Source organism: Ochotona curzoniae, unplaced genomic scaffold (genome assembly GCF_017591425.1).
Source record: "Ochotona curzoniae isolate NIBS_2020 unplaced genomic scaffold, NIBS_Ocur_1.0 contig_1014, whole genome shotgun sequence".
In the NCBI taxonomy this organism is placed as follows: domain Eukaryota; kingdom Metazoa; phylum Chordata; class Mammalia; order Lagomorpha; family Ochotonidae; genus Ochotona; species Ochotona curzoniae.
Window position 1 is genome coordinate 5,383,028 of NW_024464920.1, and position 19,203 is coordinate 5,402,230.

The following is a 19,203-nucleotide window of genomic DNA, read 5'->3' on the forward strand; positions in this document are numbered from 1 at the left end:
TAAAAGTTACATAGCACTTGATACATACATATCAAACCCTAAACACCAAGAAACATACCATCCTACTTTGCAAGCAAACTTCTGGACACCCTGGCCTCTTTTCTAATCAGAGTTCAACTTTGTGTTTATCATTCTCATTCCTTAAAAAATGTTGCTTCACTTTTGTCTGGGACCTGCTTCTTCAAATGTAAGACGAAGCTTTAGATTACAGCTCCCTTCCAGCTCTCTGAGATGGGAGAAAGGGATACCAAAGGCACATACCTTGTATAACCGTGCCGGTGCTTATTTTTCAAGGATAAAGCTAAAACAACCTTTTGTGGAAATCTCCAATTCAACAAAAGGGTATCTCAATAGCGCTTCTAATCTCAACATCAAGCTTTCCATCAACTTTCAATCTGTACCTCTGCTATAAAGATCTAGTGGAAAGCAACACAAAGAGCTGAGCAAAGGGCAGCTTCTGATCCTGTCCACTGGAAATCTCAAGGCCAAGCCCAAGGAAATTGAACCGGAACCAGATGATCTTGGAAAGCAGACTTTATTTCTGTGACAAACATTTTAATAAAAATTAAGAGACACGGTTGGGGTGATAGGCAGTTTTTCATACAACTGGGGATTTATTTTGTAGATAATACAAAAACTACACCTGTCTTCATGTTTTCTTGAAATCTCTTACGCTATTTTAGATTCATATAAAACAGTCTTTTGGTAAGGCAGCTACAAATGCAAATCCGTTGGCCAAATCCTTTCGTAGGGTTAATGTCTGGTCTAGGATGCTGTGTTAACTAGCAATCTGATTTCCTACTTCTCGCCAGATACCAAGTTTCTAAGGGGACACTGAGTGGGAAATGCTGTGTGAGCCTGGTTCATCCCAGAACCGCGCTCAGCCAGCTCAGCAGCGGATGCCACTGGAGGCTGGGACTGGACTGGCTGACACTGGTGGAAGGCAGTGGACTCTAAGGAGGCCAAGTCTGTAAGGCAGGGAGTTCAGAAGCTTAAGAGCGTCTGGAAGACAGTGATCCAAACAGCAGTCACTCACTGCAGGGTTTTCTCATGGAACTTAGCCTTTCTACTTTACACACCACACCAACACATGGAAGTGTGACTCTCACAGCTCTCCCCCTCCTGGGGCCAATGCAACTGTGCTCATCTGTAATGTAGTCTACAGTAAACAAGTCACGCTGATGTTCCATCACCTGCCCTTTCACAAACAGGAGAAATAAGGATGCTATCTCCCCAATTTTTGCTTAAAGTTGACTAATGAACTCTGCAAAATATAGCTAAGGCACTCCAAGAATGCCAACATATTCTAAAGATACTTTGTCTTAAAGACTAACACAGTAGCTACTCTTCTGCCTCACCAATTGAAAGGGTACAGTGCAGCATGTGGAATTCAATCCAAACCCTTTTCTCTGTTTAGTTCAGGTACAGCTACCTGGAGAGCTAAGCATCACTTATCATCTACATTTGTTGACTCCTGGAGAGAACAAATGCAAATCACAATGGCACTTCTAGAACCCCGACAGAGAAAAGCAATCTTGCAGCCAGCCAATCCTCTCCTTGGGGTAGAGTATGGAAGCCCTGGATAAGACCAAAATGCAGGACTCAAAGCCTACCTCTCTCGGTTAAGGCTCTGAAGTACCTTCTGCGTTTAATCTTTAGCTGAAACTGCAGCAGAATATTCGACTGTTTACCTTCCACTACTCACATTTCCACGGAAGGGCATCCTCTGAAAAGGAGGGGTTCAAAGATAAGCTAGCTACCTCCCAAGCTTGTGACAGAAGTGGCTGAGATAAAGAGCACTTCTGTATACCAGTGTTTGGGAATCCTCCCCACATTTCCATCACACTAAGTCCATATTAGCCAGTCCTAGGTCCAATAAAAGCACCAAGCAGACTCTTAAAGCTTGTGAACCAGACAAATCGGCGACTGCAATAGTTCATTTACTAAGGAAAAAACCAGGACTGGCTGCTGTGTGTGAGCTAACAAAATGTACGTGGGCAGACATTCTTACACAGCGGGTTGATCACCCTCCCAAAGGTCCGATGTTCTGGGATGACCAGAGGTCTTAAGCAGACACATGTCCTTCTGAAGCTACTGGAGCTTTTCATGAATGAGAGCTGCTAGCTCATTTTGTCACTTTAAAAACAAAGCAACTGCTTTCTACATAACTTTCTGGCTGAGCTGTATTTTAGTAGTTAATGATTTGCAACCACTCTTTCTCTACTTGCTTTTCCTAAACTAGCAGTTCCCTGATACCAGTGTAATATACAGTTTCGATCTGTCATCACCAAAGCAAACAAATCCAAAGGGCTTGGTCTGTTCCAGTCCTGGGGCTACTTTAAAGTCAGGCTGGGAGGTGCTGCCTGATGCACACACACAGGGACCAGGGCTGGGGGTGTCAGGGGCCTCTTCCTTTTTCCTTTCCTGAAGAAACAGTCTGGTTAACTACTTCAGAGTACATAGCTAGGAAAAGAAATAGCACTGCACTGAGATTGTTTTTAGAACTTTGAACTAAATAAACGGAGCCCTACTTCATTAGGACAATCCTATTTTGTGTAAAATTCTTGGAAGGAGGCATTCCACAGGCACCCACCCCTTATCTGTTATCTGCAAACAATGCTGGAGAGAACATTTTGGAAATATTTGTCTCTTAGCTTCATTCAAGTGCCTATCTATACCAGGTCCCAAGTTCCTTTCCAGGCTAGACAGTTTAAAACCCAATCTAAACCAAACCTGTAAACAGCTGAACAAACAAGGCTGCTCTGGGGAAGACTGGGGGTCCACAAGACGCTAGGCAGCCACGGCCTTGAGGGTTTCAGAAGTCTGTTACATGCACATCCCAGGTACACACCAGTCTCTCACACGTGTCAGCTCTGAAGCTTCAGCAAATTGCACCCACATGGGGACAGCATGTCTTTTCTCCATAGGTACACTGGGTTCTCCCTGCCATTCCACATTCTGTTCTTACAGAATCCACATCTAGTCTGACAGCTGGCACAATTTCTAGCTGGAATTGTGGAGAGATAATATTTTCCACCTCTCCTGAGTGGAAAATATGTGGGCAGTAAGATGTCCTAAGGATTCTGAACAAAGAATGGCGAGTTTTGCAATGGTAATGCTTGGGTAAACAAATGCACGAATCAGAATAAAGCCCATCCCATACATCCTCCCAAGAATTTGGCCCAAGTGAACTGGCGAACACTTATACACAATGACTGTTATCAACCCAGGTTTCTCGCTTACTTTAAGAGGACTTTCAGTTTCATTCATGAAGAATGGCATGTGATTGTTGCCCTGGCCGCTGTAGGTACTTAACCAAACTATCTACATGGAGGGTGCACACAGAGGTTCTTCTGAGTGTGGGTGTTTTCACATTAAGTGAGTGAGGTTTTAGTGAAAGGAGGCTGAAATAAAAGGTACTTGTCAATTTGAAAGTCACCGTTTATCATTGTATAATCAGATTAGGAAGAAAAAAATGAAGAGCTCATGGGTAGCAGGAACAATGAGTCTTCTAGTGTCTGGCATCTGCAAGGAAACAACACAAGGACAGTTGTCAGTTCCCTTCAAGGACCAAAGCACCAACTATACTCGACAACAGGCTGCACAACCATAGCTCAGCTAAACCCTCTATGTCTGCTGAAGGACTCTGCTACCGCTGATGGCGGAACACCAAGTGCCTTCTGACCATTACTCAGGTCTTGAGTACCACTAAGCATACAAACTTGTTATCAAAATAAAAACACTGACTCTTTAGACAGCTAACTCCTTCAGACAGTTCAGTATTAACGTCAGTGACTGACCTTGTCCTTCTCACATGCATCACTTATCCATTCATTAAACAATACAGTAAGCTGTTACAATGAATATTTGGGCACAAAATTAATTTAGTGTTACCAGCTTTTGAGTCACTTGTCTAGTAACAAGTGGAGCTGGGTAAAACACAAACAAGGGGCTGGAGTTCTGGTGTAGCTCGTTAAGCTTGCAGCACCAGAATCCCACACTGGATTGTTGGTTTAGTCCCACTTAAGCTCCAAGATCCATTTATGATCCAGCTCTTAGCTAACATGTCTGGGAAAGTAGCAGGAGACCCAGGCAGTTCCTGGCCTCTGGCTTCAGTCTGGCTATATAGTCATTTGGGTATTGAACCAGTAGGTATGAGATCTATTACTCTTTCAAACAAGTTTTCAAACAAAATGCAACCACAAACCACAAATGGGATGAAGTATACCTTAAGTGCTTAGTCAACAAACCTTGCTCATGTATCATATTCAAAAACTTCTACAGCCACCTGCAGTGCCACCATCCCATATGGGCACTGGTTTGAGTTCCAGCTGTTTCACTTTCAACCCAGCTAACACATCCAGGAAAGGAGCAGAAGATGGCCCAAACACTTGGGTCCCTGCAGCCATAGCTGACACCCAGATGAAGCGCCTGCTGCCCAGCTTCAGTTAGGGGATGCTGCCATTTGGGGAGAAAATCAGCAGATGGGAAGCTGCCTCTCATTCACTCTCTCTTAACTCTGTCCTTTCAAATGAAAAAATAAAACCACCACCATCACCACCACAACAAAATCTCTCCCAACTGAAGTTCCCTATAGGAATAATTCACGTCTTTTAATTCTTTTGAGTCCTTCCAAACCAGCTAGAAAAATTCGGTAATAACAAGCATGCAATAACAACAACAAAAACCAAAACCAAAAACCCCAACCAACCAACCAAAAGAAGAAACTTCATCTCACTGAGAGAATGAGGTGGTTTGTGGCTTCCCAAGGATTTTTGCCTAACCCAGAACAATTTTCTTTTGTTCCTCAGGGGTTACACAGAAAAATAAATTTTCAGTGTGTATGCTTAAGAGCAGAGAGTTACAGTCCAAGAGACACATGTCTGGTCTCGAGTTACACACGGGGAAGCTCCCCCAGGTTTCCATCTCAAGAGTAGCCAGTTTACTAGACAACTGCCCACAATGTGTGCTCATCAGACACCTTGTGCAATGTGAGAGAGGGAACGCAAAGTGCACTGTTTGCAGGTAGGGTCCATGGTATGCCTTCCTGACACACTCCAGTGCTGTTGTGTCTCTTCCCCTTCTGGGTCAAGTTAAGCTTTCTAGCTGCCAGATAATCTGACACCAAATCTATTGGGAGAAATGGTTGGTGGCAAGAAGCAATAAATACTATTATCAGTAGCTAAGGGGTGTTTACTTTCAGCATCCTTTTTTTTTTTTTAAGATTTATTTACTTATTTATCTGAAAGGCAGAGTTACAGTGACAGGGGGAGAGGCAGAGGAAAAAGAAGAGGCAGAGAGAGAGAAAGAAACACCATCTAGTTCATTCCCAAATGCTGACAATGCCCAGGGTTTGGCCAGATTGAAGCCAGGCGTTTCCACATGGGTGCAGCAGCACAAGAACTTGGGCCATCCTCTGCTGCTTTCCCAGGTCCAATGGCAGGGAACTGGCCTGGATTTGGAGCAGCTGGATGCTCCAATAATAATATGCATCCAAATAATGGGATGCCAGTACAGTATTGGTAGTTTAACCTGTGGTGTTACACTACTGGCTACCTCAGGATCTTCTTTCTGCTTCTCACCAGAGCAAACAATATTTTTGGTACAAAATTAACATTCATACAGATTGATCAGCTTCACTGTCCAGGGAGAGTGACTGACCTAGAAGGCAACAGGCCCATTACTTATTCATTCAGTGACTAGACAGGTGGGATGTATTCCCATCCCTGGCCTTTATAATACTCCCTCGCCCAAGATAAATGTGGCTGGGCAAGCTTGACCAATACTGCAGTTAAAGTGTCAAACCTGGCTCTGCCACGGGTACCTGGGGTAACCAAAGAAAGGCTTCGTGGAAAGGAGTTTTTGGTTTCTTCATATGGATTTTGTGAAGTACTACTAACTCAAATGCCCAGGCAAACTCAACTGTGCAAAACTCTCAAAGACTCAAAACTTTTAAGTGCCCATTAAAAAGAGTATGAATTTTTTGATGAGTGTTAAACTATGCTGCACAGGAAAGAATTGCAGAGCAGTGAAGCACAGCTGCTTGATTAATCTCAGGCCATTAAAGGAAACACAATAGATGCAGACAGGCAACTCTGATAAAACAAAACAGAAAAGAAAAGGCAATGTGTACTGATGTTGGGAAAACACTTGGCAGTCACAGAATTCTAATTTAACGAGTAAATGCCTACTCATTAGTGTGTAAAGCCATAACAGAGGCTATATACTTAAAAAACACATGCACATACAAAACTTTAATTTGGTACCATAATCTGAAAGAAAATTGGACTCAAATTGCTTTATGTCCGGTTAAATCTTGCTACCATCTAAAAGATAGTGAAATGAAACTCACTTACTTGGTGAGACGGATATTCAGTTACTGTGCATTTCCATCTATGAGTAGAAATATTTTAAAATAAATATACCATGTCAAATGAAATCCATCCCATCTCCTAGTCTTACTGAACACAAATGGCTTGTTCCTATTCCTGAGTTAGAAGAACTTAAAATTAGTGACTGAATTCTATTCAAGACCAAGGGCAAGGGTCCTTTGCCTATTACCTTTTTGGTATATAATTTAGTGATCTTGTTATTTTGGCAATTCCAAGTTACCAAAGAGAAATGTTTTGAAGGGAATCATCTGGCCACCCCCACATTAGCTCTGGTACAAGGCAGCAAAGACTGAAATCAAGGGAATGTGAATGTGGAAGCAATGTTAGAAAAGGCAGTTTGTATTAAAAAAGAAAAAATCCTGGGTGTTCCACATGTGGGAATTTCCTTATTAGGTTGGCACCATGTGAATCTGACGCCTGTTTCTTCAGCAGGGCCTCTAGTGGCTACAGAAGACATCTGCACACACCACTCTTCAAGCAGTTCTGAGGACATCTTGCCTTCCTTTTCTCTTTCTCTCTAGCTGCATCTTTCTAGAAAGTTCTGGCAACCCCAATTTTTTTTTTAGGTTGTTGGGATTACTGCCTTATTTATTTTTCATCATACAGTACTATAGGCTCAGAGATTTCCCCTTCCACCCTTCCATTCCCCTCTCTGCACTATTTTCCCTTATATTATTACAACAGTATAGTCCTTAAACAACCGTCACAAGTCTATCATTCTGCTATTTAAGTCTATCATGACACTGTAGGTATAGACAACAGAAAGTCCAGCATCCTACAGTTTCATTGACAGTCCATCGTTTATTCAGGAGTAGAGATGCATACTGCATTGTGTCTTTACTTCTTGGCATGCTAGTCTCCATTATACAGTTCCTCTAGAAATGTATCTACTGATCTTGTATTTTGCATGATGTTGGCAATCCAATTTTTAACTCCAATTGCTTACTGATAGATAGTCCTTAAAACCAGGGATAATTTCTTTCTAGCTGAAATCGATAGTTCCTTATCGATCCCCAAATGTGGTCATGGTGTTTGCTGTTAGTGGTCACCCACCTTGGAGACAGTCTCCTGTCTGACATCTTACACTTTCGTGTTTATACTTTCCTATTCCAAACTAGGGCTGGAACTGAGGTGAAGTCGGTGAGGCGCTCAGGACAAAATCTGAAGAGGCACTCACTTTCAGCACTGTGCAAATGCAAGGTATTCAGACTGAAGATGTCTGAATAATCAAGACCACATGTGTCTGGCACAGGATAAGAGGAGAAGCACTTTGCCCCTGGTTTACTCACTATTTTTCCATGGCAGAACATAAGGCAGAGACTTGGGAACTCGCATGCCTGAAGCCAGGTTACTCTTGTGTTCCATAACTATGTTGCTTGCAGGGCTGTAAAAACAAAGATGAATTTGACTCTGTTAGCCTGTCAGGCAGGCAGGCATGAAACAAAAGTGTGTATTTTTTTTTTTTTTTTGGTAATTATTGGGAAAACAACAACCTACATTCATCTGAAATGTAAACACATTTCCATCAAGATACTCCTGCAATTAGAATGATTACCACGTCTCTGGAAAACTCCCTGTTCTTTCCTGCCATTAAGACGGGTCTAGCCATTTTCTTTTTCCAGGAATTGAGATAAACAGCAATGCCATCTACTGTTCAGTTGTATGACAGTCTCATCAAGTCACTCGATAAACGTTAAGATATAAAAAAATAAAATGCTAAGGCAACCAAATCAAAGGCAGAAAATATCATAAATTTGAGGTAAAATTAAAATGTAACCTTTAGTGTTTATAAAATAGCATAGTTAAAAGAATTGATGTCAGTACTTAATAAAAAATTGGTAAATATTTCACTTAGCCCAAAATCCAGAAATATTTTGGTTTGAAACTTCATTTTCTAAGGTTTGAATATTAGTGGTAATGAGAAATTCTATGAGGCTGGTGCCATGGTGTGGCGGGCTGAGCCTCCATATGCTGTGGTGCCAGCATCTCTTATGGTAGCCCATTTGAGTCCTGGCTCTTCCACTTCTGATCCACCTTTCTGCTAGTGGCCTGGGAAGGTAGTGGAGGAGGGCCCAAGTATTTGGGTCCCTGTATCCACATGGGAAACCTGGAAGAGACTCCTGGCTTCATATCAGCCTGGCTCTGGCCACTGTGGCCATGTGGGGAATGAGTACATGGAGGCCCTCTCTCTCTCTCTCTGTGTCTCGCCTTTGTAATTCTGCCTTTCAAACAGATAAATCCCAATTTTTTTTTTTTTTTTAAGTTTTAAGTTAGGTACAAAATTGGTGGGAAGAAAACATGCTTTTTCTACCCAACAAACACTCTGGATTTCTTATTCTCAAATGCTGCTACTTCTTGGATACTAGTTTCTTAGAGTAAAAGTGATCCAAGTGGTACACCTGAATAAACTCTTTCAAACTACTAATGTAAACTTAGCAAAACATCCAATTAAAAGAATGTCTGGCACTACTGTCTCTTGTGTTAAAACCATGTTGTAACATTTCTGTATCTTCATTGATTAGCACAAAGCCACGTGACTTTTCAATAAATCAAGGAATAAGTAAGGAAAAAGGTTCCAACATAATATTTAAGTTATCACTAGGGAACATCATTAAGGCTGAGGTTAAGCCATGCTTTGGTGGCTTTTTATGGTAACAGAACACTTTAGTTAAGGAGGCAGGGCTGGGAATGAGATTAATTACCTGTTGTTGCCACAGAAGTTGGCTGTTCCCCAGACAAATGGGGTGCTGGTCTGTTCCCACAAATCTGCCAAAGGAAACAAAATATAGTTTGTGATACTACTAGAAAGTAAGATAAGACACGAGCTCATGCTAGTTGAATTTATAAGATGGAAAATGACACAGTTAACTTTGGAGAAGTAAAAATTAATCAAATACCCTGCCTAAGTGACACAGTAGCGGGAATTGAATTGAAGGATATAAACACAAGCGACATAAATAATAATAAACGTGCCCAGTAACAATCACACACAGATGGTCCAACACAATTTATAGAACATAACAGATGTAAGGAAGTGCTTTTTCCAATCAAGGGGGATAGACTGTTCCATGAGTCTGCACAGCGACACAAATGTGTTCATTTTGGGGTCCAATAAAAATAATAAGACGCTTCCAAACAACATGGTATGCTCATAAAAAAGGAAACTCTTCCTTCTGTCTTAAGGAGATAAGATTTAGACAAGAAAAGGCTGTGGAGGCCCTTCACCTTTATCCCAGTCTTCATCACAAGGGGGGCATTGCCATGTGCTCTCGGTCAGAGTCTCCTGTCCAAGGTTCCTGGTTTGGTTGACTGCAAGACAAGAATTTGACATGAAAGGGGATATTCCCAAATTATTGCAATCCCTTTAAGTAAGGGATTAGTAACTTAAAAGACTGCAGGGTAGCTGAATGGGGCTCTGTTATAAACAAAAACAGAAACAAGTAACACAAAAGTTAAACACAGGGATCCTCTATCTTCGCTGACAGAAGAGAAAGAAATAATGTTTACCATACTGATGGTAATAAAAGGATTTTATTTTTAGATGATTTATTAAGCAAAGGGAATCAGGATGTTCAGATGAGAAAGCATTCTGACACACATATTAACTGACACCTTATTGCTGCTATGAGATAAAAATTTCAAGGGCAGAAAAGCACTGTTCTGAAATGAAAGCCAAAACTCATGCTGATAATGCAGCATAATACAAATCTGAAAGGGCTGCCCTCTAGAATTGAAATATTTTAGCTAGTCAGTCTTACCAACATCCTGCTCAATACAACTCTTATCATCACAGCTTGAGATATGATGACTGATTTCAGCCCGAGGGACCTGGTGGCGAGCATTGAAGGGACAAGTAGCCAATTTATTTGCAACATCAGGATGATTCTGTACAACCAAAATGAAGAAATCTGTCAGTTCTTTGGATCTCTTAAAGCCTAATGGGAATGACTCAGTCTTATTCCATAAATGGCTCCCCGACAATGCTGCAGTAAATTTATGGCTTAGCTATGGTCGGAAAACTCATAGTAGGAAATTAAAAGTGAATTACTTATTCATTCATTCAGACCATCAGACATACTTCAAAAACATAAACCTCTTTGTTATTAATACAGACTGACAATGGACCCTGGAGTTTTAAATGGCTTATAAAAAGGTAAACAATGCATCGGGTATTTAAACCACACCTTATCTATTTATTTCTCAAGGTCACACAATTTAGGAGAGCTAGCCTGTAATGGTGGAGCTCTCTGGACAACCCTGAAAGCTGATAGGGTGAACAGTAACGCTAAAACACAATTGGAGTCTGCATTGCAGTAGTGCTCCTGCAACTGTGATACAACAGGGATGGAAAACAGCTGCTGGAAAGAAGCTGCAGAATAGGTGAATCAATGATCTGTCCAAGTAAAACAGGACATTCAAAGCAACGATGCTAGAAACGAGGCTTCAAACGCTCTCATTTCAGCTTCTTCATTCAGAGAAAGCCCAAATGAGAGCGACTACTTTGGTGACCCAAGTTCCTTATTTTAAAACAAAGGGCTTAATATCACCAACATACCATGATAAATATATATTACAATTAAGACATTTGTTCGTTAGGAAAAGAAAAAGATGTCACAAACGAAACTCCAAAAATCATATGAAGTGAGGAGAAAGCTAAAAAACTATAGGGCTGAGAAACTTGTTGGGTGTAAATCCACAGCATTTTCATGAGGGGTATCAGGTATTCCATGCAAAGAATTTTGTGGTCAAAGTTTAAGACTATTATAAGAGAGGGCTATAAAGGCATTTTTTTTTTTTTTTAACCACTTGGCTCCCTTTCCCAATTACTGTCCTTGGCAAATGTTGAGGGCTTAGAGGAGGAAGTGATAGTGGCATCTGATTATCTATACTGTCCAGAGATCCTTCAAAGATTCTTATTCTAGAAATTAAAGAGCTAGAAAAATAACAAAAGTATATTCTATTTCCAGGACTGAAAGAGAAATGCTTTTCAAAGGCTGTTAGAAATCTAACTTTATATAGTTTGGATTAAATACCAAAACTTTTTTCGAAGTGTGAATCCTGGCAGAATTTTGGCCTCTGTATCTGATGATCCTGACAAGTCTTCAAAGTGACTGAATTAATGAAACATTAATTTGTACCAGCTAGGATCATAAGAGAGTGACCATAAAGAAAAACAGATTTTTGTTTTAAAAAGATGCTTATTATTTAAACTCTAACAATTTAATATTTTGAGGAATACTCTTTCTTGAGCTATCCCTTATCTGTTCAACTTCTCTAAAATGTCTCAACAACAACAAACAAATCAGAAACAACTGCACTGCAGAATTCAATCCTTACTGGGGTAATGAACACATCAAACTTATAAGAAGGATCTCCCGCTGCTAACAAGAATTCCTGTTTCCTCTGCTTTATAAAGGCTGAGAAGATGCCAGAGATGTGTTTAAAAGGATGTCACTAGCCAGGAGAAAGAAAACCAAAACAACAAAAAAAAATGTACCTCAAGGAATAAACAAACTCTTTTCTACAAATTTTGGTATTTAACACAGAAGTAGATTCCTAAAACAATTCTGACATTCTATGAAAATGTTTATGCTAAAATCATTTGATATTTATAAAATGTGGCTTTTGAAATGTAGTCAGAAGGGCACTAGAGGGCAAGTTTATGAAGACAACACTTACCTTTCTGCACTTGATAAGGTGGTAAGGGAATCTGCAGGCCCTGATCTGGTGGTTTTTATCATAGGGGCATTGTAATAGCTTCTCAGGGTCCAGGGAGTCAACTGGAAGAAAAATACAGCAGGTACAACAGGCCTTTGTAAAATGGAAGCATTTCAGGAACAATGACCATTTTTTTTTCCCAAATAATATGTAATGATAGAACAAGACAGCCTTTAGGTTACATGAAAATGTAACCCTTAGAAGACAAAATTGAGTACTGAGTCTTAAGCAGAACCAACAACAGTTGTGGGCAGTGCAAGTTCTCCATTCATGAGGTTTTTTTTGTTTGTTTAAAATCAGAAAGATGTTAGGCAGAGGTCTTTCATCTGCTGGCTCACTCCCGAAATGCCCACAACAGCAGCAAGGGTGGGTGAGGCTGAAGCCAGGAGACTGAAACTCAGTCTGGGCCTCCCACTCAGGACCTGGGACCCCAACTACTCTAGCCATCACCTGCTGCCTTCCAGAGTGGGCATATTCAGAATGCTGGAATTGGAACTGGAGCCAGAAACTCAATCCATGTCCTTTAACACAGGATGTGGGCATCCCAAATACTGTACTACTAAAGCATCCAACTCATCGATTACTAGTACTCCCTGACATGAAAATAAATTGGTAAGCACCATTCTGTAACAGTTACATGTTCTACAAAAGTTTGAGAAATATTAGTGGATACAAAAAGTATTGATATTGTATGTCTATTTTAATTTTGATGTATTTCCTGATTTTAGAAATCATAGTTGGTTCTTAAGTGAAGCCAACATTTCAGTCAAATAAATGGTTTTGCTTCTATATATTAGAACACAGATTAAATAAAACAGAATTCTTTAATCCAGTGACCACCAAACAGGCTAGCTAAAAAAAAAAAAAAAAAACAAAAAAAAACCCACCCTGCAAAATAAACTCCTGCAGTCAAGATGACTGTAAAATAAGGAACTATTGTGTAAAAAATGAGCACAGTCTGTATTTGCCCTTGGGCTATACAAAATGCTCAGGCTCATTCCCTCAATTTTAACAACTCTGATTAAGGAAATTAGATGGTTAAGCACATTTTGAGTATGTGCGTTATTCTATTTTTCCACAAACTTTTGAGACTCCCTTGTATTATTAAGGACAAGGGACAACCTAACAAAATGTTCTTGTGATACCTGAAGGCAATGATAAATGTGAAATAAGATAAACAGTTCACATTTGATAAGAAGCTTATAAACCAGAAGACTGTTATGAAAATCAAAAGCCTGTGGGGAACTGAAGCAGACAATTTCTCTCGAAGAGTGGTAAACATGGAATAAATTGCTAACCATGATCATGATGCAAATGAGCCAGAAAGGTGACTTGAAGGACAGAATGAATAGGAAGGAAAAATATCGGAGGACAAACAGGCTTATTATGCCAAGCAGGCTCTTCTTGACCAGTAATCCTTTCTTGTTTCTGAAGCTTTAGGACACCCAGGGAGTTTACAGATGAAATTCTCATTAGTTTCCCTTCATTTAATCCATTCCATCACTAGCAAATTTCAGGCCATGTTGACAGTTGACAGGTTGGACATATCTTATAATTCATGTGCATTATACTGTCCACACAGTGGCATATGTCAGAATAGATGAGTTTCTTACCTCAGTGCTTTGCTCCTTGGTCACTGCCAAGTTATGTTACTCTAATATGATCTTGTAAAGTAGAAACTTATTTTTTCACATTTAAAAAAGTAATTTTTATTGGAAAGTCAGATTTACGGAGAGAAGGAGAGACAGAAAGAGCTTCTATGCACTGGTTTACTCTTCAAGTGGCTACAATGGCCAGAGCTGAGTCAATCCAAAGTCAGGAGCTTCTTCTGGGTCTCCCACGCAGGTGCGGGTTCCAAGGCTTTGGGCCGTCCTCGACTGCTTTCCTAGGCCACAAGCAGGGAGCTGGACGGGAAGTGGAGCATCCAGGATGTGAACTAGCACCCAAATGGGAACTTAGTGCATGCAGGTGAGGGCTAGCTTACTGTGCTGGGTTTGAAACTTTGATTTTTAATAAAAAAAAATATAAATTGTGGTAAAATATAAAATTTACGATTTAAGTCATTTCTCGGTTGTATTAAGTATTTACACTGTTAAAACAACCAATGTTTGAAAACTTCTCGTCTTGTAAAAGTGACACATTATGACCCTTAACAGTTCTCATACCTCACCTTCTTTAGCTCCAGGTAACCAATTTTTAATTAAAAAACCAAAAAACAAAAAAAACCAATTTTGGGGCCTGCCCTGGTGCATTACCGTGGCAAGCATTACCTGAGGTGCTGCTATTCCACATAAGCAGCAGTTTGAGTCCTGTCTGTTCTACTTCCCACCCAGTTCTCTGCTTGTGGCCAAGAAAAGCAGCAGAGGATGACCCAAGCACTCGGGCCCCTGCACCCACGTGGGAGACCCGGAAGAAGCTCTTGGCTCCTGGCTCTGGATCAGCTCAGCTCCAATTGCTGCAGCCATTTGGGGGGTGAGCCAGCAAATGGAAGATTTCTCTCTCCCCTAATATTTGCCTTTTTCATAAAAGCAAATAAACCTTTTTTCTTTTTTAAGATTTATTTATTTATTTCTGAGGCTGCACATCTCAATCTTCAGCACAATTCTTTTAATATTTTTTTGTTGCTGTTAAATTTTGAATTTTATGGATCAATTTCATAGAGACTGGGGTTCCCCCCAAATCCCACCCCCAGACTGATTTTTCCCACATTGCTACAATAGTATCATCCTTTATAAGGAATCATGAGCCCAACAGTCTGTTATTTAAGTGTACCCAGACATTGCTGGTATAGACAATGTCAGACAGTCCAGCATCCCACTGTCTACAGTTTCCAACAGTTTCACTGGGAGTTGCCATTATTCTTAAATCACTTAGGGACTATGTTAAAATGTGGATTGCCATCCAGAGTGGACTGGGATGCGGCCTGGAACTGTGCATTTCTAACATGCTCCCAGGTGAAATTTTTTGCTAAGAAAAAAAAAAAAAGATTACTGAAAAGTGTCACTAAGAACTCAGAGGCAGAGATGGGCATTTGGGGGCAGTGCTTAAGATGCTGCTATAGTGGAGGGCCTGCGATCAAAGCCTGGCTCAGCTTCCAATTCCAGCTTCCTGCTGATGTGCACTGTGGTCCAAGTACTTGTGTTCCTTCCATCCACATGAAGCCTAGATTGAGCTTCATGTTTCTGGCTCTGGTTTGGCCTAGCCTGGCAACTGCTGGCATTTGGGGGGGAATGTACTGCAAATGGAGGAACCCTCTCTCCCATCCAAATTCCTCCCTAGTAAGGCTACTCCTTCCAAATATGGCTGTTTGGAAGCAAGAGTTACTACTACTGTTTTGAGAAGCTAGAGTCCTGAGAAGCTGAAAATGCCTTATTTAATAAAAACACGGTTTACAGGTGTACCAGCTACTGGCTATTCAAACATCTGCGGCTTTTCAATTTCCTTTGATTATTTCAATTTCAAGTGATGGGAACTTCTTTACACCAATACCACACAGGCCTCTTTCTGCTTTAGTAATTCAGGGAAAAATACAAATATTTCACAACAAAGTTTTAACTTATTTACTAAAAGTAATAATCAGTACATACTGTAAGTTTCTTCCATGGTGGAAATTAAGGAGCTTGTATCCAAGTGCTGAGGAAAAAAAATGTGATTCATGAAATTAGATGAAATATACTGAAAGGAAGTCTAAGATGGTAGTTACTTTGATATGAAGCTACCCATGAAGCCTAAAGTATCTGCTCTCCTTCCTTTAAACTTTTTCCTCTTTAAAGCCTATAAAAATACTCCTTTGAAACTTTTTTTAAAAAAAGATTTATTTCTTGTTACTGGAAAGTCAGATATGTACAGAGGAGGAGAGACAGAGAAGATCATCTTCCGTCCAATGGTTCATCCCCCAAGCAGCTGCACTGGTCAGAGCTGCGCTGATCTGAAGCCAGGAGCCAGGAGCCTCTTCCAGGTCTCCCACACAAGAGAAGGGTCCCAAGGCTTTGGGTCATTCCCGACTGTTTTTCCAAATCACAAGCAGGGAGCTGGATGGGAAGCGGGGCTGCTGGGATTAGAACAGGCGCCCACATGGGATCCCAGTGCATGCAAGCAAGGACTTTAACCACTGGGCTACCATGCTGGGCCCCCCTGAAACATTTTAACATCACTGCCTATTTCATACTCTTGTAATAAATCATAGAGTCCAGTACCAATTATTATCAAAACTAATCTGTGTTCAACCAACACGATGTAAGTCTATTCTAAGCGCTATCACAACAGCCTGTCACTGTGGACTTGCATCAGGGTTTAATCTATTTAATGTCCAGGATGCAAGTAAGGGCCTGGTACAATGGCTCAATTTGCTAATCCTCAACTTGTAACAGCTGGGATCCTATACAGATGCTAGTTTGTGTCCCAGCTGCTCCACTTCCCATCCAGCTCTCTGCTTATGGCCTTGGGACCCTGCACTCGCACGGGAGACCCAGAAGTTCCTTGCTCCTGGCTTTGCACTGATTCAGTCCCGACCATTATGGCCATTTGGGGAGTGAACCAGTGCAAGGAAGCTCTTGGTCTTTCCTCTTTCAATAAATCTGCTTTCCAAATAAAAACAAGTAAGTATTTATTTCCAGCCAAACACTGGAAGAACGTACTATTGTAAAGCCTTCCTCTTAAGTACCTTAAAAATACCGGATGGGCAGGCTGCCAGCCTTGCTCCTTGCAGGACCTGAGGAAGCTTGGTAACCTCATCAGGCAGTCTACATCCTACCCATCCCAAATGCTCAGAGCCACCGTGGCCGACCGCTTTCACACCTTAAATGTGCTGCCCTTCTCCCTTCCCGTCCTTACATGCTAAAGTGACAAGACTCGCCACGGAAAGACTTTCCAAATCTTCATCATTTCCTCTCTGAGCTGGGGCAAACTCCTAAATGGTAGGCCCCAAGAGGCCCGTAATATATAGCTAACACAGTTATGAAAACAAACAAAACAAATCGATAGCAGCAAATGGAAAGACCAGAAGTGCTTCTTCATTTTGAATCCTCTTCGACAAGAGATCTCCACTATTGACTGTGGGCAAAAAGAGCTTATTATTTGCAGGAAATCCCTCTCATGGAAAACTCCCCCCAAATGGTTAGACTTACAGCTCGTCTCTACGCAAGCTCTCCTTTGCTGCTTCCCACAATTCCACGCCCCTTCCCCCATTCTATGACACAGCACCATTGGAACCCATGGTGGAACAGACCAGTGGCCAGCCCTAAACCTCGGGGCAGTAAACCTGCGCAGGGGCCTGTCTACAGTAACCGCTGGAGAAAAACTGTCCTAAACATGGGTGATTTTTTAGGTTTGGATGCGGAAACTCTGACCCCTCTGGCCGTAATCCGTATCCATAATTAACTCCTAAGTTTTCACTAAAAAAATAAAAGAGGTTTTTGAAGGATCAAGGGTTATACTTTCTAATATTAGGGTACATGAAGGATTGACCAGAGAAGGTTCTAAGCAGCCATGCAAACCCCACTGGTGCCAGTGAGCAGGCCGAGGGCTCTCGCTGTGGCTTCGCAACAAGCGTCAGCAGCAGGGTCTCATGCCCCGCACTGTCCCTCCAACTAGACTGTCGTGCGACGGGCGAACCTAGAGAAGCGGTGTAGCACCATTTGGTTTTTTTTTCTCAGAAGACATAGTAGGTTACCAAACAGGAGCAAGCTAGAGATGACGGCAGCGCAGGCGGGGAACGTTAATTGAAAAATAAAATAAAGTAGGAACAGGTGTTAGTGAGCCCCTCGAGGGGACGACGACGCACGGACCGCCAGAGGCCGGTGGCCGCTCTGGCGCTGGGAACTCCTAAAGCCAAAGACTGCTGGCCAGAGAAACGGCAAAGAGAAGGGAGAAGACGGTGAAGGCCACCCTGGACACCACGGGCGGAGCGCCCCGGACCACCTTCCCTACCTCAGTCGCCACACGCTCTACCCACCGCCGGCTTCGCCCGCTTCTGGCCCGAGTAACGCCCACTTCCGGTCGCTGACGTTAAGGGGCGGGGCCCTGACTTCCTGTGACGGGCATCCTCGGGGCACGCAGGCTCGTGGGGGCACGCAGGCTCGTGAGGAGACACGCAGGCTCGTGGGGGCACGCAGGTTCGTGGGGGCACGCAGGCTCGTGAGGGGGCATGCAGGCTCGGGGTGGGGTTGGTAACCACAATGGCTGCTGCAGCCCAGGGGGCCCCAGGTGTGTGCACACCACTGCTTGGTCTCTCCAACACTGTCTACGGCCTGTCCTCTAAATCTTTAGTCTTTACTCCTTTGCTCCTCCCCCGCCAGAACCATGTTGTTGTGTGGCTAGAACTTGCGCCTCGCTACCTGGCCTGAAGCCGCCATCTTAGGAAAGAGCACATCTTGGCGGGGAAAGGGGGTCGCTTGGTAGGCAGTGCGACTGGTGACGGAGAAGTGTTGTTAGTGGAAGTGGTCTAGGTGGAAAGATTGTTTAGACTGAGGGAGGGAAGGGACTTAGATGGATGGAACAGCCGGGAGCTAATCACCTAGAACACGAGAGGCTGCTTCTGTTGGGCACGTGGTAGAGAATCTCAAAATTCAAAAGGCAATGGCAGTAACCGAGAATCTGTTAGGAATTGGGAGAACGTTAGTGAGAAGAGTAGGGTGGGGTTAAGAGGACCAGAGGGTTAACAATTTGATAGGGAAAACCGAAACGTACCCTGAGCCTTCCATGTGAAAACCATGAGCCTTGGGCCTTGAACGCACTGGGATCCCATATTGGCGCTGGTTCTAGTCCCGGCAGCTCCACTTCCCATCCAGCTCCCTGTTTGTGGCCTGGGAAAACAGTCGAGGACGGCCCAAAGCCTTGGGACCCTGCACCCGTGTGGGAGACCCGAAAGAAGTTCCTGGATCCTGGCTTTGGATCGGCATAGCATAGGCCGTTGCGGCCACTTGGGCAATCATCGGCCACTTGTGAATCATCGGACGGAAGATCTTCTTCTCTCTCCTCCTCTCTGTATATCTGACTTTCCAATAAATAAATCTTAAAAAAAAATAAAGTAAAAACCATGAGCTCTTCCTCCATGAGAATATAAGCATTCGACCTTACCTACATAGTGGAGGAA

At 42.3% G+C, this 19,203-nt stretch overlaps 1 protein-coding gene across 1 annotated transcript; it reads right to left on the reverse strand.

Moving 5' to 3' along the window:
* Positions 1 to 3,427: 3,427 nt before the first annotated feature.
* On the reverse strand, positions 3,428 to 18,099 carry GTSF1 (gametocyte specific factor 1). The gene is made up of 9 exons (XM_040989408.1): positions 18,039 to 18,099; positions 15,698 to 15,743; positions 12,072 to 12,172; positions 10,151 to 10,277; positions 9,618 to 9,701; positions 9,095 to 9,158; positions 7,682 to 7,776; positions 6,357 to 6,393; positions 3,428 to 3,525 (listed from the first exon to the last, which is right to left on the reverse strand). Exons 2-8 carry the CDS (start codon positions 15,711 to 15,713, stop codon positions 6,377 to 6,379), a joined length of 504 nt encoding a protein of 167 aa, XP_040845342.1. The 5' UTR covers positions 15,714 to 15,743; positions 18,039 to 18,099; the 3' UTR covers positions 3,428 to 3,525; positions 6,357 to 6,376.
* Positions 18,100 to 19,203: the final 1,104 nt, after the last annotated feature.